At 36.9% G+C, this 15,829-nt stretch overlaps 1 protein-coding gene across 1 annotated transcript in view; it reads right to left on the bottom strand.

Moving 5' to 3' along the window:
* LOC134540711 (putative inorganic phosphate cotransporter) overlaps positions 1–15,325 on the bottom strand; it is a 42,347-nt gene extending 27,022 nt beyond the window's left edge. The window contains exons 1-3 of the mRNA XM_063383594.1: positions 15,158–15,325; positions 10,188–10,424; positions 6,157–6,244 (exon numbers count right to left, since the gene is read on the bottom strand). Of these exons, the coding sequence (XP_063239664.1) occupies positions 6,157–6,244; positions 10,188–10,424; positions 15,158–15,325 (493 nt within the window). The remainder of the gene's footprint in view (positions 1–6,156; positions 6,245–10,187; positions 10,425–15,157) is intronic.
* Positions 15,326–15,829: the final 504 nt, after the last annotated feature.

Here is a 15,829-nt window from a genome sequence, read left to right as displayed (position 1 = left end):
CGATGTTTCACAATTACGAAACGGAATAGAGGCCTAATCAAACAAACTGCGGACACTTGTGTCTTCGCTTTTTAACAAACAAAAATTAGCTGACAGATAAAAATTGCTACTTAAAGGTTGTGCAGTGATGATAATTTATTAGTCATGTCGATAACACTTACATTGACAGGTCACGCATCTGAGCTGCGGGCGGTTCATTTCCCGCCTCTGGATTTAGACGGAGAATGGTGTATCGGACTCGTAGATTTTCAAACGTATAATGCCATACCGAATATCGACGAAGAAAATTGCAAGATCCGCTTCCTGAAAAGCGATGGGACCGCTCATTAATTACAGTTACCTGTTGGCTCTTATGAAATTGCCGACATTGCAAATTACATCAGGGATATGTTACCACAGGATGTAGACTTTCAACTGCGTGGAAATCCAAACTCTCAAAAAAGTATTCTAACATGCAGTGAAAATGTCGACTTTACGAAACCCGGGACCATAGGTAAGATGCTCGGATTCGAATCAAAGGTTTATGATACGGGAAGAACGTACGAATCTACGCGCGCAGTAAACATTTTGCCTGTGAATGTCATAAGAATAAACTGTAATTTGGCAAGTGGAACGTATCTCAACGGAAGACTAAGCAACATGCTGCACGAGTTTTGGCCGATGGTCCCGCCAGGATAAAAACTGGTCGAACAACCGCAAAGTATATTTACATTCCAGTCGTCGTGAAGTGCGCACACGAAGTCGTCGTCCGAATCGTTGACCAGCGAGGACGATTGGTGAATTTTCAAGACGAAGAAATTACATTACGTCTGCACTTGAAGCGATGGGCATAAAGTTCGTAACACCGAACTATTATAAAAGAAATCGTATTGCCGTGAATAAGAACAGTTCTCTACCAGACATCGGTGCATTAACACCTGACAACATAAAGTATCTTCTCAGTATTGGACAAGTGCCGAATAAATATGGAAGACGAAATCCTCAACGTGGAAGATCCGGTCATTTTTGATGACAGCATTACGAAAATGGAATTGCACGAGTACCAGCCTTTCCTGCTCGGACCGTACGCACTACCATCGGAAGTACGCATTGCTGTACAGCACCAGGATATTTGTACTTTACCTTCGCAGTCATTTCTACGTATAAGAGACACGCTTACAAAAGTGGATGGTACGCATCCGACAACGACGTCAATATCCTGCAATGGTATTCTTCACCTAATCGAGCGCATTACATATGTACTCAATGGCGTCGAGGTAGACCAGACGAGAGATATAGGCATAACATCTGCTATGAAAAATTACCTTTCGCTCACGCCAAATGAACTGACTGCTGCAAAGATGGCCGGTTGGGCTCTCGAGGATGAATATAAGCTTCCGGTTTATGCCGAAGGGAAGTTCGAAGTTTGTGTTCCTCTGTCCATGCTTCTTGGATTCGCTGAGGACTACAAGCATATAATCATTAATTCGAAACAAGAGCTCGTACTGCTTCTAGCCAACACGCACATTAATGCAATTGTCGCCGCTGCAGAAAACCCTCAAGATGTCTCGCTAACACTACAGTCTATCGAGTGGATGCTGCCCCACATCCAAATGAGCACCGTTGAACGAGTCAAGATGTTGAAGAACATAGAAAATGGCAAGAACTTCGATGTACCATTCCGATCCTGGAGCCTGGAAACTTATCCTGTCTTGCCTCATAGTCAGCGTATCAATTGGATAGTAAAGTCCAGCTTCGCTACGGAAAAACCAAGATAAATCATCGTTGGGCTTCAGACCGGAAGACAGCTCAATGCAGGAGTAAGTCGCTCCGTATTCGATAACTGTCAAATACGTAATGTAAAAATATTTTTAAACAGCGAAAGTTATCCGTACGTTGACATGAACATAGACTTTGAAAGTGGAAGATTCCTTCTAGCATTTCAAATGTATGCCAAGTTTCAGCAAGCTTACTATGGGCAGAGACAGTCACCGATACTGAGTCCTGACAGTTTCAAGAACAAGGCACCGTTAATGGTGTTTGACGTTTCCAAACAGGATGATCGAATAAATTCAAACATCATCGACTGTAGTATCGAGATAACGACTAGCGGAAATATTCCGCCAAACACCTATGCTTTTTGTCTGATACTTCACGATCGGCTTGCATCGTACAATTGTCGAGACAAACTTGTGAAAATCCTGACATAAATACTGTTTCGTTTTCGATAATAATTTAGTTACGACCGAGCATTGCTAGCGACAACATGTACTGCAACCTGCAAGGTTTCCAGAGTCAAAATGGATTCGTGCTCAAGGAAATTAGCGTCACCTCCGGAGACAAGACTCGAACACGCACTTTTCGACCTCCGAATCCGTGGAAACTACTAGACGAAAAAAGTAAACAATCGAACGAATGGCTATGTAAATACTACCATGGCCTGGAGTGGGACGAAGGAAAAATTCCGTACCACCAAGTGAAAAACACTATTGAAAATTTACTAGTTCAAAACGAAATAATCTACGTTGCCGGACCGGAACAGAAGAAATGGCTGAGCAAGTTGTGTGATGCGTCAGTTGTAATTGTAGACCTACAGACCGACTACGGCTGTCCTTCCCTGTGCAAGCTTAGTGCAATATACGACGTGCAGCTACGTGACAAGTTTGAACGTGTATGTGCCTGCACAAACTCGCAGTTAATGCAGAAATGGCACACACAATGTTAGAAGGAGCCTGCATATATAAATGGCGTACATACGTACATGCCTTCAGTTGACGTTCGACCTGCAAGAAAATGTTTACGTTTCATCCTGCTAACGTGTACGTGAGCGCAAGACCTAGCTTCAGCAGTGTCGAGTACAGCTACTGGGATTCCGGGTAACTACGTACATATACAGAAACCTGTGATGGAGGTGCTCAGCATTGGCGGTATGCGCACTTTCCTGTGTCCTACGAACCGACTCAGCAGCTGGTAGATTGTTGCGAACCTGGAAACTGTGTCGTCTATCACATGAGACCACACACAATCCTTCCTGCTAGCATCGCTGAGGTAGTCGCCTCGTCTGCATGTGCAACACCAAACATGGAGGTGTTGCAACCTGTTGCGACCTGTGATGCATCTACGCAGACGTCCAAACGGTGTGCGTCTCGTCATCGCAGTTCAGGCAGTGAATCTGTCCCAACTAGCACTGAGCCAAAGCCCAGGCGTAGACGTGGTCACAGACGTCATCGACCATGTCTTGTCGGAGTTGTCAACGTCGCAGAAGATGACCAGCTGGAAACCTGTGTTCCTGATCCTGTGGCCTGCGAACCAGTTGGAACCGGAGTCAACGAACCAGTTGGAACCGGAGTCGACGTGTCAGTTCGTGCGGCATTAAAGACTTTGCTTGTGAAAATGCTTGATTCCTTAACCTAATATGTATTTGTGTACTCTTTATAAATAAATATGTAAAAGTTGAACTCGTGTGTTTTTATTTCTACAATTTTTAGGTACCTAATAAAAAATTTTTAAATACGGACAATATTTTGACTCATGTAGTATACCAGAAGACCACGGGTATATAAGCGAGGTTCAGACGAATGGACCCGCAGTTCACCTCTGGCCGCGGTGCAGTACGGACGTGCTCTCTCCATTAATTTTCGTGAGATTTAGTTATGTCGACCGGGATAGACTGTTTACCGACAGCAGCAGGGACCTCGATGACAGCAACGATGATGGAGTCGGAGATCCCGATACCGACTGCAGAGGAGACCACGACAGCGGTGGAGATCCCGATACCGACTGCAGAGGAGACAACGATACGTGCTGTTCCATCATCAGCTGAAGTTTCACCATCTGCATTCCAGACTTCAATTCATGAAGAGCGTGCATCGCATCAATGCAAATATTGTGACGCATCATTTACTAGAACTTCAAATGCGCGCAGACATGAAAGGAGCAGCTGTCAGAATAATGCTCAAAGAATACTGTTTCAGTGTATAAAATGTAATAAACTAATTTCACGTCTCGACAGCTTACATATTCATTATAAAAAATGCTCCGAGAAAGTAAACTGCGAGTATAATGAACCTGGTTATTGTTTTGACTCATGTGTTGTACCGGCTAATGAGACTATGTAAGTGATATGAACTTCAGTCCGTCTCTGGCTGCGGTGATGAACGGATCGGATCGACATTTAAAGTCATGTAAAGGACATAGTCCGTACAATAAGAAGACTGTTTGAATCGAGGAATCCAAAAGGCTTTAGTAATTTGTCTGTGTATTTTCTTTTTGTACTTGTAGTAGTGTAGAATGTATGTAATAATTTTTTTTAAATAGAACTTGCGGTGTTTTTATTTTCTCAAACCTAACACTTTTTTAGTATTTTTTTAAATTAAAGTTGTTTTGTATCGACCAGGGATCGAACCAAGGACCTAAGTCGATCTAATCAATCAGTATATAGATTACCAATTTATTTAATGAATTTTGAACTTTTTCCCGAATATAAAGCATTAAAATTACGAATTTCCAATATGGTAGTCTTGACGTCTGATAGGATGATGGTAGTAGAGGATTTAAAGTCTCTTTACGAATGTTGAACATGGTTTATTGAAATTATTATTTTTTACATAAATTTAAACATTATTGCATCGATCGGGTATCGAACTGAGGACAGGAATCCATAGAATCAATATGTAAATTAATGAGTGATTTGTTTAATGACTTTTGGAACTTTTCCCGAATTTCTACCTAAATAATTACACGATTCCAAGATGGCGTCCAAATTTCAAGATGGCGGGTTTACCTCGGTAATAAATGTTTACTGCACTCTAGCGGATAATAATTAAACTAACATGTCATCAGCGCACTCTCGCCGACGAAAACATGATGGTGGTCTCCAGCAACGAAGACAAGATGGCGGACATGACGTCATACTAGGTGACGATATATATATATATATGCTTTAAAAAAAGTGGTGGGAGTCAGTCTGCCTGCAGCCACCACGGGGGAAGGATCGGTCGCCATTTTTTATTTTTTTTTACCCTCACCGGGTTCGAACCGAGACTCCGAGCTCCGTGTCGTAAAAGTATGATTTTTATAAATAATTTATTAAAATTTTATTATTTGAATTTTTTTATAATTTTAAAAAAATTTTTTTTATTAAAATCGGATAATAAATAAAAAAGTTAAAGATGGCGGCCGTAACGGAAATTGCAACGGTGACGTCATCATTCAATATGGCGGAAAACACATCGCCGGAATATTCTAGAACACAATGACGTCATCCAAAATGGCGGATCCAAGATGGCGGATCCAAAATGGCCGCCGGGGTCAAGGTCAAGGTCAAAGGTCAAGGTCACAATCATCCAAGATGGCCGCTGTGACGTCACAATCCAAGATGGCGGAAAACACCACAGACACCACAGCCTGAAGCCTGGCGCCGTATGCCCATTCCTATACTACTGTATTAAATAACTTATTATAACAAACCAATTCAAGAACAAAATCTCATAATTGAATTTACTACCTAAATTGTAAAAATGCAAAGCAAGTTCAATATTGTTTTCTAAAAAATATGAATTATTCCTTTGTAATGACCTGTATTTTTGTCTTTCTACTGTTCAGCGATGAACTGTAAATTTTTGTTTTTAAATGGTGCAGAAATTTTCGTATAAACTTACCGATAGTTATAAATTTATAAATTTATATGTAAACCAATTTACCACTACAAAATACTTGTTTCGGATTATTACTCGGGCATTTATACTTTGTATTGTCCTCGTACCTCCAATAGTTTAAGCTATTTGTATAACTTTACCCAAATAACATTCCAGAATTAACTACGCATATTAATATAATTGGTGAAACAAAATTAAGTCAAATTATTAACTATTCCATATAATTTTTTCATTGTTTAAAATAAATCGTTCTGGTGTGAAAAAGCATTTAAAACATAAAAGTAGGTATGCTCCAAGTTTCGTAAGAAATATTCCTGTTATTTTGAAAAACGTATTACATAAATGCAAAAATAACAAATTTAATTATGTTATTACAAATTATTTCTTGAGAATTTGTTTCTAAAGAAATCTTTTCTAAAACTACATAGTTTTTTTTATTTGTGTGGAGTCTAAGATATATACGGTATATGCATTTAAAAACAATCTAATATAGGTCCATCAAAACAAAGTATTAACTTACCTGCATAGACAAATGCCCCCATTCTGCTTCTTTCGTTTGGTGGGATCCACTTGGCCAGTAATGCGTGGGTACAAGGCACGATTGGACCCTGAAAGAAAAATCAATTAATAAGCAAAAAAATGAAAATTATGTGAGTGAGTCTTTCAGTACTCGCAAGTGATGTGTACTACCGATCTTCGGTAACGAGAAATTTCGTGTGTTCTTATGCTAAAAATATACTTACAATAGCGAAACTCAAACACGAAATTTTGCATTGAATTCTATAAATGCATGCTGACCATGACTAATGTACGCAAATTTGTTTTCAGCTACATTTCTAGACGCGAATCATACGTACTTTCAACATCTGCCACTATAATTCGCTGCTGGTGCAGCTTCGTCGACTATCGAATCATTTATTTTGCAGGTAGATATTTTAATCCACATAATAAAACGGCACTGATACAAGAGAAATAAAGAATCGAAAGAAAAAAAACTGATTTTCGATAAGAAATTTCATGAAAACACTGCCAATATTGTTAAAATTCAATGCGCAGTTTCCCATTGTTTCGGACCATTCAACAAAGATGGCAGCACTGTGTTGGTTACATATTTCCGTTCCTTGGCTTCCGTCGCATTCACGAAATCACTCCTACCAGATGTCGTAAACTGAAAACTAAGATATTATACTTCAAAAATAAATCTAAAACATAAGGAAAAGTAATAAAACTAAAGAGAATTGTGAAAAAAACTGAAAACATCGATTAAACCTGGGCAACAAAACGAAAACAGCACATATTAAAACAGAAAACGCATTAAAAAATGTTATATATGTTTTTTAGGCCAAAAATTTGTTTCAACGATACCTTTGTAATATTAACGTGATTGTAACCTTTCTCGCACGAAACATATCAGTATTTCAGAAACTGAAAAAAAAAAAATTGCTGTGACTTTACATGTAGGACTACAAAACATTCTAAAGCCTTATTTTGGTGGGAATGATAGGGATAGAAAAATGCAGGGACCGGAAAGTTACTTTTAAAAAGTAACTCAATTACAGTTACAAAATACTCCATTGGAAATGTAACCCTGTTACAACTACAAGTTACACTACTGAAAATAAACCAGTTACAGTTACAGTTTTGAGAAAAGTAACTGTAAGTTATTTTAACAGTTACTTTGTGAAAAACTAAAAATGTGATATGTAATATTGTTATAATTAAAAGCTAATAAAACATATTGTGTTTAGTAAAGATGTATGTTTATTTAACCTGAAAAATTTTAAATTAGGTCTTAAATTACATTGAGTAATTAGTTCACACTACAAAATAATGAAATATACGTTCGTTCGGATCATCTTATTGTTCGCAACAGCACACAACATGCACTTCATAATAAGGTTATTTTGATCACTCGACCGAACTTCGAAATAATTAGAATATGAAGGCCACGGCAACGAAAGTTCTGGACTGCTTTCTCGGCTTCTCGCTTCATTAGATTCTGTCATTTCTTTCGCGCATGTGCACAGGTAAGTTAATTAATTGAACAGAACAGCAGTAAAGCCGATTTTTTTCCCTTACCTAAATTAAATCTAAGTGTGTTGGGGAGGGTTCCGGGTTAGGGAGGGAGACTAAGTGCGTCTCAGGCCGAAGCCCATACGCTCTAATCATGCAGGGTATTAGCCATGCAGGAAGGGTAGCATGCATCATGTGCTAGGAGGGGGATTGGCCAGCCATGACTCAATCCCCTCACTGACTATACTAAAATAAAAATAGATAAGTTGGGCCCAGGTAAAACCTACATAGACACAGGGAAAACCCTGGGCTCTGACATGCGGGATGCAAAATTTCATGCATTAATATCAAGCAGGAGGCTTACGGGAAAACAGAAGGATGGTTCTGGAAGAAGAGTTGGACAGAGTAGAAAAGAGTCCACCATGCGGGGGGGGGGGGGGGGGTGGAGGGGGGTTGGGGGCTGGGACATTGCTGTCCGCATTGTTTTGGGTGGCACTGGTTGTTTCAGAGGCGACTTTAGTCGTTTCCCGCCAGGCTGCCAGCCAGACCACTTAAAATTACGAAGAAGCAGTAAAGCCGCATGTTGCAAATATTAAATAAATTACAATCAAAATACGAGCGCAGGCTAGCCAACAGCAGTTTTACAAGTACAAGAAATACCATCGCAAATAATATGCTTGTCGGGAATTTCGTTCTGGGATTGAAAAAATTAACAAATCGTTGTTCGTTCAATAAGAAATACATTTAAAAAATGTAACGCAAGAAGTAACTACAATTATCGTTACTTTAAGGCGGAAAAATGTAATTCAGTTACAGTTACAGTTACTGAAAACTTAATATATTGCGTTACCACGATCGTTACCATAAAAAGTAACTGTTACAAATAACGTCGTTACTAGTAGCGCGTTACTTCCAGTCCCTGGAAAAATGTCATATTGGTGTAAAAATTTTAAGCGATAAACAAAACTTTTTGTTTGATTTTTTAAAATTATCTTAGTTACAGCATGTTATTAATTAAATTAGATGATTGACGGTATTAGTGGCTGACAACTACAAAAAGTGTCCCTGTTGGAGTCATTGGCATATATTAGTAAACTAATACAATATTTTAATGACACCAACTATAATATTCTTCCATTCGATACAATGTTATTGTCTTTGAAAATATCGTACTAAACACTACTTTCCTTAATAAATCTCATTTTACAATATCATATCAAATTTTGGATAACGTATACGCTAGCTGTTAAAAACTAAACATTCTACATTGGTTTCAAAATTATTTTCATTGAAATTTTTTTCAATTTCGTATTGAAATTTGTAATTTTTATGGAAGTCATAACACAGAAGACGTTTTTCAAACAAAATAACATTTTGTCTATTGAGATTATTTAACATTTGAATTAATTTATAAAAAATCTGAAAAATACTTAATTCACAGGGAATCCTGTAATTTCAGACATTCCATACAATTATAATCAATTATTTAACGAAGGAATATTTTGAAATTTAGATGAATGATTGTTATGACTTAAAAACAGTTCAAAACAAACATTGGGAGTTCCATGCAGGCATGGAATGATGAATTGTCAGAAGATGGCATTCTGTGATGTATTGAGTCTCTTTCTACTTCATTATTGCTTCATTGTCACATGTAAAATATTTGTCAAAAAGGGATTCACAATGCCCCCTTATGGTAAAATTACTATGAATTAAAATTTCGGTCATCAAATATAGTAAATTACATAATTTAGTATTTTAAATATTTAACCAAATTTGCAAACACTGCATTTAAACCAATGTTTTTGGTAGTCCAGTATACATGGAACAAAAAGTAAGTTGGAAAAAACTTAGCTTTACAACGTTTTATCAATGTTATAATGCATACATGACCATTCTCTGTTTCTATGCCAGGGATCTTAACTCGCCGAGGAACTTTTTGAAAAATTTACTACCAGCAATCGATATAAAATTGATAACTGTTGAAACCAATATGGCGTCTATAAGTTTTCAGTATCATCTCTCTACTTTAACTAGTTGCATTAACACGAGTAACTTATTGAAGGCGACCTCGCCTCGCCGAGGCCCTGGAAGAACCTGACGATTATGAGCAATCGATATAAAATTGATAACTTCTGAAAACAATATGGCGACTAAAAGTTTTCAGTACCATCTCTCTACTTTAAATAGTTGCATTGATATAAGTAACTTATAGAAGGTGACCTCACTTCACCAAGACCTTTGATGAACTGCACGACGACCAGCAATCGATATAAAATTGACAACTGCTGAAACCAATATGGCGTCTATAAGTTTTCAGTGTCATCTCTCTACTTTAAGTAGTTGCATTAATATGAGTAACATATTGAAGGTAGCCTTACTTGTTCGAGGCTCTTGATGAACAACACAACGACCAGCAATCGATATAAAATTGACAACTGTTGAAACCAATATGGCTACTATAAGTTTTCAGTAGGTACCATCTCCCTACTTCAACTAGTTGCATTAATACAAGTAACCCATTGTAGGTGACCTCACCTCGCCGAGGCCCTGGATGAACCTGATGACGACCAGCCAGCCGTACCCCCACTCGGCCGAGATGGGCACCAGCAGGCTGAACACGGAGTTGACGAGCATGCCGACTCCCAGGAAGTAGCGCGAGCCGTACTTCTTGGCCGCGATGCCGAACGGTATCTGCGTGAGCACGTAGCCGTAGAAGAACCCGCTGAGCAGGTAGCCCTGCTGCACCGAGTCCCAGAGGTACTTCCCGTCCTTCTGGCCGGGTCCCTCCGCCTACGGCACAACAGGAAAACCATGGTTTACAATTTATCATTCAGGTTTTAAGGACAGTGTCGCGCCGCTAATGCAACATCTTCCAGTACAACTGGTCAAATAAGGTTGGAGGTTTATGACGACATAATTCTTTGACAAGTTTAACGACTTACTGTCCTATCGTGGATAGGTAAGCTTCATTGTGGGAACGATTGGTTAGGTTAGCTACATTGAAAATACTTTTAAAAAATGTTTGGATGGTTTGGTTTGATTACGTTAGCCAATTAAAAAATTTTGAAATTGTGTTAACAGTTAGCTAGGATATGTTAGGTTACCTATAATACAGTTGGTTGGTTGTGTTAAGTTAGTTACATTTTTATTTTGTAATACATAAACACTTGTTGAAACAATTTTACAGCATTTTTAATATAACTTGTCTAACCCAACTAACCATCTACACTATTTTGAAATTTTTTTTAATGTAACTTACCTAATATAACCTTACCTTTTCTAACATAATCTCAACTTAAAAAATGTTAAAATTCCTACGGTAAAATTTTATTAGTATTGCCTTAATTTTAGTATTTAAATGTCTGGTTTACAAAATGTACATTTTAAATTAAAACTTGTAATAATACCTATATTTAATCGAAACCAAATTCCAGAAATAATCCATACTAACACTTTATTAACAGCTTCCAACTAAACATTATATAAAACAATTTAAATTCTCAAAAAAAAATTAATTTTACAAAAATTATTGTAAATAAAAAATTTAATTTAATTAAAAATAAATTTACATTGCACTAATTGATTAGCCAGAATCCCGCAGCATTTCGAGAGATGCGTCTTTAATTAAAGTGTGAGGCTTTGACTGCCTAGATTGACTGCGGATAGCCAAACGTTCACAGGGGTGAAAGCCATAACCACCACCCGAACAGTTTCGAAGTTTACCGAAATGAAATGTTAGGTTAGGTTAGTTTCGCTCAGTGTAATACTTTAATTTTTTCCGGGTGGGTAGGTTAGGTTGGGTAATAGCAACTATAGTGAAAGGTCAGTTAGATTATGCAAGCGTCATTTAAAACACCCAATGTCCGTAAAATATATTAAATACTTGCAGTGTAGTGGTTTTATTTTTTTCCACGAGAGATCGGCAAACTCCGGAGAACTCCGGGACTGCTCGGCTGTGTCTCTCAACCATGTGAACTGTAGGCTTCCCGATAGCAAGTCCGTCTTGGCTGGAAAACTGCTCGCGGCTCTACCCAGACACCCCCAAGGTTTCGTTAGTATCGCTGTCAGCTCTCGAGAATGGATCGTCTGATGAAAGGTAATCGAGTTTCCCTCGCTCGGTCGCCAGACTCGATTATAGGCTGTTGTGTCTGACCTCGTTTAGGGAGGTACTAGGCTCGGTGTAAACGATCATCACAATACAATTCGATTATCTTCTTAATGAATTCATTATCATTTACAATACAAAATTACAAATCAACTTATATTTTATAGAAAATATGCTTAGAAAATAATCATACTGAATTCAACCCCCAAAGAAACAATTAAACACCAATAACAGAAAAAAAAATAGAAAAAAAAAACAATTACCAAAATATGTTTTATATTTTGAAACAAAAATTATATTTCTGTTTTTTTTTTAAATGAAATAATTACATTCAAAGGCTCTTTAGTAATAATTTTTCTAACATCTCTTCCTAAAATTTCAAATAAAACAAATATTGAACTTAAAGAAATGATAAAAAATTCACAAAGTGAAGTAAGAATAAAATTTATAATATCAAACCGTTTGCTTCCAGATCCTGACTTACTGTAGTACAGAATGTTTGAATACTTCGCACAAATGCTAGAAAGTTCGTGAAATAAATTAGTCAATCAAATATCTATTTCATGGAATGGTGAACCAAGTTAATAACATGAAAATTTTGTAATATTTAACTCAAGTTACACCAAAATAAATTGAAAGTGATTACTCTGCAGTTACATAAAAAATTATTTATTTTTCTTTTTAGAATCTGAAATTTTAATTCGCAAGTATTTGTGTATATAATTTTTTTTAAACTAGGTCCTTTATAATTGGTGGATGTCTTTTTTATAAATTATTTGAAACATCTATAAAAACAAAGACTATCTTGAAACTGGTTGATTTCTCTAGTCTGATGTATAAAACGGCACATAATAAATTTTAGTTCTTTTTTGTCTAGAACAAAATATATTTAAAAGCTGTGTAATAACTTGTGTGATAAACTCTCATTTTTAATGTAAAATTACAATTTATACAATTTTTCAACATAAAATTTACACTAAGTTTATCGGAGCCAAGTGTTATAGAAGTATAGCTCTGGAATACTGGTCTAGTCATATATTTTGGCTTTTTGTTACTTTTGAATGATAAAATCAAAACAAAACAAAATATGCAATTGACTTGAAATGCGAAGAAATTTTGCGTGTCCATCCTATAACTAATTAAGTGTTTAAATAAATGTAAAATTTTAAATGGTACCAATTATACAGCCATAATAATATACCAGAAAGAAGTTTTTACTTAAATTTTCTCATATACTAGCTGCCCGACCCGGCTTCGCACGGCTATGCTAATGGAAAAAAATTTAAGCCACATCTACCATTATACAGTAATGGTAAATAAAAAAAAATTAGTGAAAATTTCTTACAATGCTGTATAATGTACCGGAGAGAAAATGAATAGCACCGATGGTTTCCCGACTCGTGCACGCAACGTACAACTGATGTACCCGTACTTCGCTACGGCAGTCTACAGGCAGATCACTCTTGCGCCGCTCATTATACATGCCCCTCCTTGTGGGTACGCCACTGCCGCGCGATGCCCGTTGCCATGGAGACGCAGAAGGCATGAACAATGCCAAATCCTGTTCTCATGCAGACAAAGTACCCACTGTTGCCTGGTTTTAACCACCCATGGGATCTAATTTTCGGATAATGTCATCCTGCGTAACATAAGGAACATTACTGTGAAGTTTCAAGTCTGTAAAATATATATACTTGAAAAAAAGGACAATTTTTGATATTTAAAGTACCCGCAAAATTTTAACAGTGATGAGTACTTCACTAAAAATGAAATAGTCGTTGCCATAGATACGAATGAAGCATCAACAAAGCAACAGCCGTTGCCATGGTGATTTCCTACCAAAAACTGGAAATTTTGATACATTACGCCCCCGAAACTCCCCTTGGGATCGGATTTCCTCAGAATCCGTTCTTAGTGAGCGTCTACATCACAAAATGAGTAATTAATAAAAATCCTTTCTTAGCGGATGCCTACGTCATAACATCTACTTGCATGCCAAATTTCAGCCCGATTCGTCCAGTAGTTTGGGCTGTGCGTTGATAGATCACTATGTCAGTCAGTCAGTCACCTTTGAGTTATATACGAGGGCTGTTTTTTTTTCAACCTCCAAAAGGCTATATAAAAAAAGGAAATTTACGTAACATAGTAATTCTACCACCAAATGTACAGTAGGGTCTTACTTATTTTAATACATAAAAGCCAAAACTATCGAGGCATTTGTCATATCGTAACACAAGCTTATCTACGCATGTTTCGAAGAAGTTAGCCGCCAGTTAATAGAGATAACAGGACAAGTGCCTTGATCTCCCGCTCCCTCACGACAACGCTGTAAGGCGGGTAGACTAATTGTGCGGAGTATTGTGCCTCATTATTCATATTATTTAAATTATTTAAGGAGAAAGTGACTGCAAAGTTTAACTCCGAAAAACTGATAAACAAAAATTAAAACAAACCAAAATAAATAAAATGTGTTAATTTTCTATTCTTTTTATAACTTATTCAATGTGTATTGTGGATTTTGAAACACATAATTCTTAATGATTCAAAAGTTCAAAACATTTATAGATGTTTGAGTCTCCTAGTGTACATTAGAGCGTTAAAGTTAATTTTCAAAACTAATAAATAAGTACCTGGAATAAACTTTAAGTACTCCAACTTGTATTACAATGTTGAACTACACGAGACAAGTAATACTTTTTTGAAAAATAAATAGTGCTAGGTGGCTCATTCTTGCAATAAACCAAATACTTTACATATAAAATTCTATCTCCACTTACAACAGGACATTAACGTTGCAAATTTCTTATGAATATAGTAGTATTTTCTCTTGAAAATTTACTGGGTAGGGCGACTTAAATGTATCACTTCACGCTTTAAACAAGTGAACCTTTATTGTTTGTAATAGGTGTGTGTAGCCCTCACATATTTACGCGATCACATATAAAATATTGTTTCTTTTAGATCGTTTCAGATGATTTTAAATCAGACGGGTTTAAAACGTTTCAAAACCAACTATTGACAGTACGTTGAATTCTTAACACTACTTTTGATAACTCAAATAAAATACTGTTCTCAGGCTTTCACGGCCATTGTCTGAAGTTACCTACTCCTACTCCTACAGTTACCTACCCTGATGATGGCGACTGCAATGTCGACCGAAACGTCGGCGAATTATTCGCCAAAGACACGGCTGCAAATAATATGATAATACCCCACGGAATAAATCAACAGTAAATATTTTAACAGTATTTTTTTTAAACAAATATTCCCGTGAAAATTCAGCTGTTAAGCAAAAAAAACTTAATTTTAAATTATATTATTTTATTTAATGCCGTATGCTGAGAGCTAAGATAATACACATAAAATGAAACAAAATTAAACTCTGGTGCAACATTTTCGCAGTTACGCCTGCCTCTCTTCGCTCGGTTGCAGACCTGGAAGCACTCACCTGTGACGTGTTGCCGACATGGTGAAGGCCTTGCAGCGCCGTGTGGTTCACCATGGCGACGATGGCGACAGACATGTTGGTGCGCATGACGTACGCATTGGCCATGCCCAGGAAGAGCATGAACGTCGTCAGGTGGCGCACTCCCAGCCATCCTGCGAGGGAAAAAAAAAATGAGAAACCATAAACATGTAGGTCTATATTTTTTTGTAAATGGAACTGAAATAAATCATGTAAAATTACAGATATTTTTTTGGGCTAGCAAAATTTTGTTGAGTAATGAATTGTTAAACCCAAACAAAAATACAGTTCAGTTGAAAAAAAATTATTTTGTTGTGTAAACAAAACAGTTCCTTCTACCAAAAATATTTGTTTAATTCAACAAAATATATAATTTTGTTTTGGCTTATAATAACATATGTTTTGTCGAGGTAAACCAACCATTCCTGTCAGTGTGTGACATGGGACACTCGTTTATTTTCCTGGAGTGATTTCGAGAACAAAAGAAGAAAAAAAAATTCTTCCTTTGAAAAGTCCGTAAGTATACAGTTATTTCCAACAGTGTAGCTACATTTGAGACATGTTATACGAGACACGACTGTAAACAGGTAAAAACGAAAGTGGTTT

This window comes from Bacillus rossius, chromosome 17 (assembly GCF_032445375.1).
Source record: "Bacillus rossius redtenbacheri isolate Brsri chromosome 17, Brsri_v3, whole genome shotgun sequence".
In the NCBI taxonomy this organism is placed as follows: Eukaryota; Metazoa; Arthropoda; class Insecta; order Phasmatodea; family Bacillidae; genus Bacillus; species Bacillus rossius.
The sequence above is the reverse complement of the archived record's forward strand: the minus strand, read 5'-3'. Positions and strand labels throughout refer to the sequence as shown.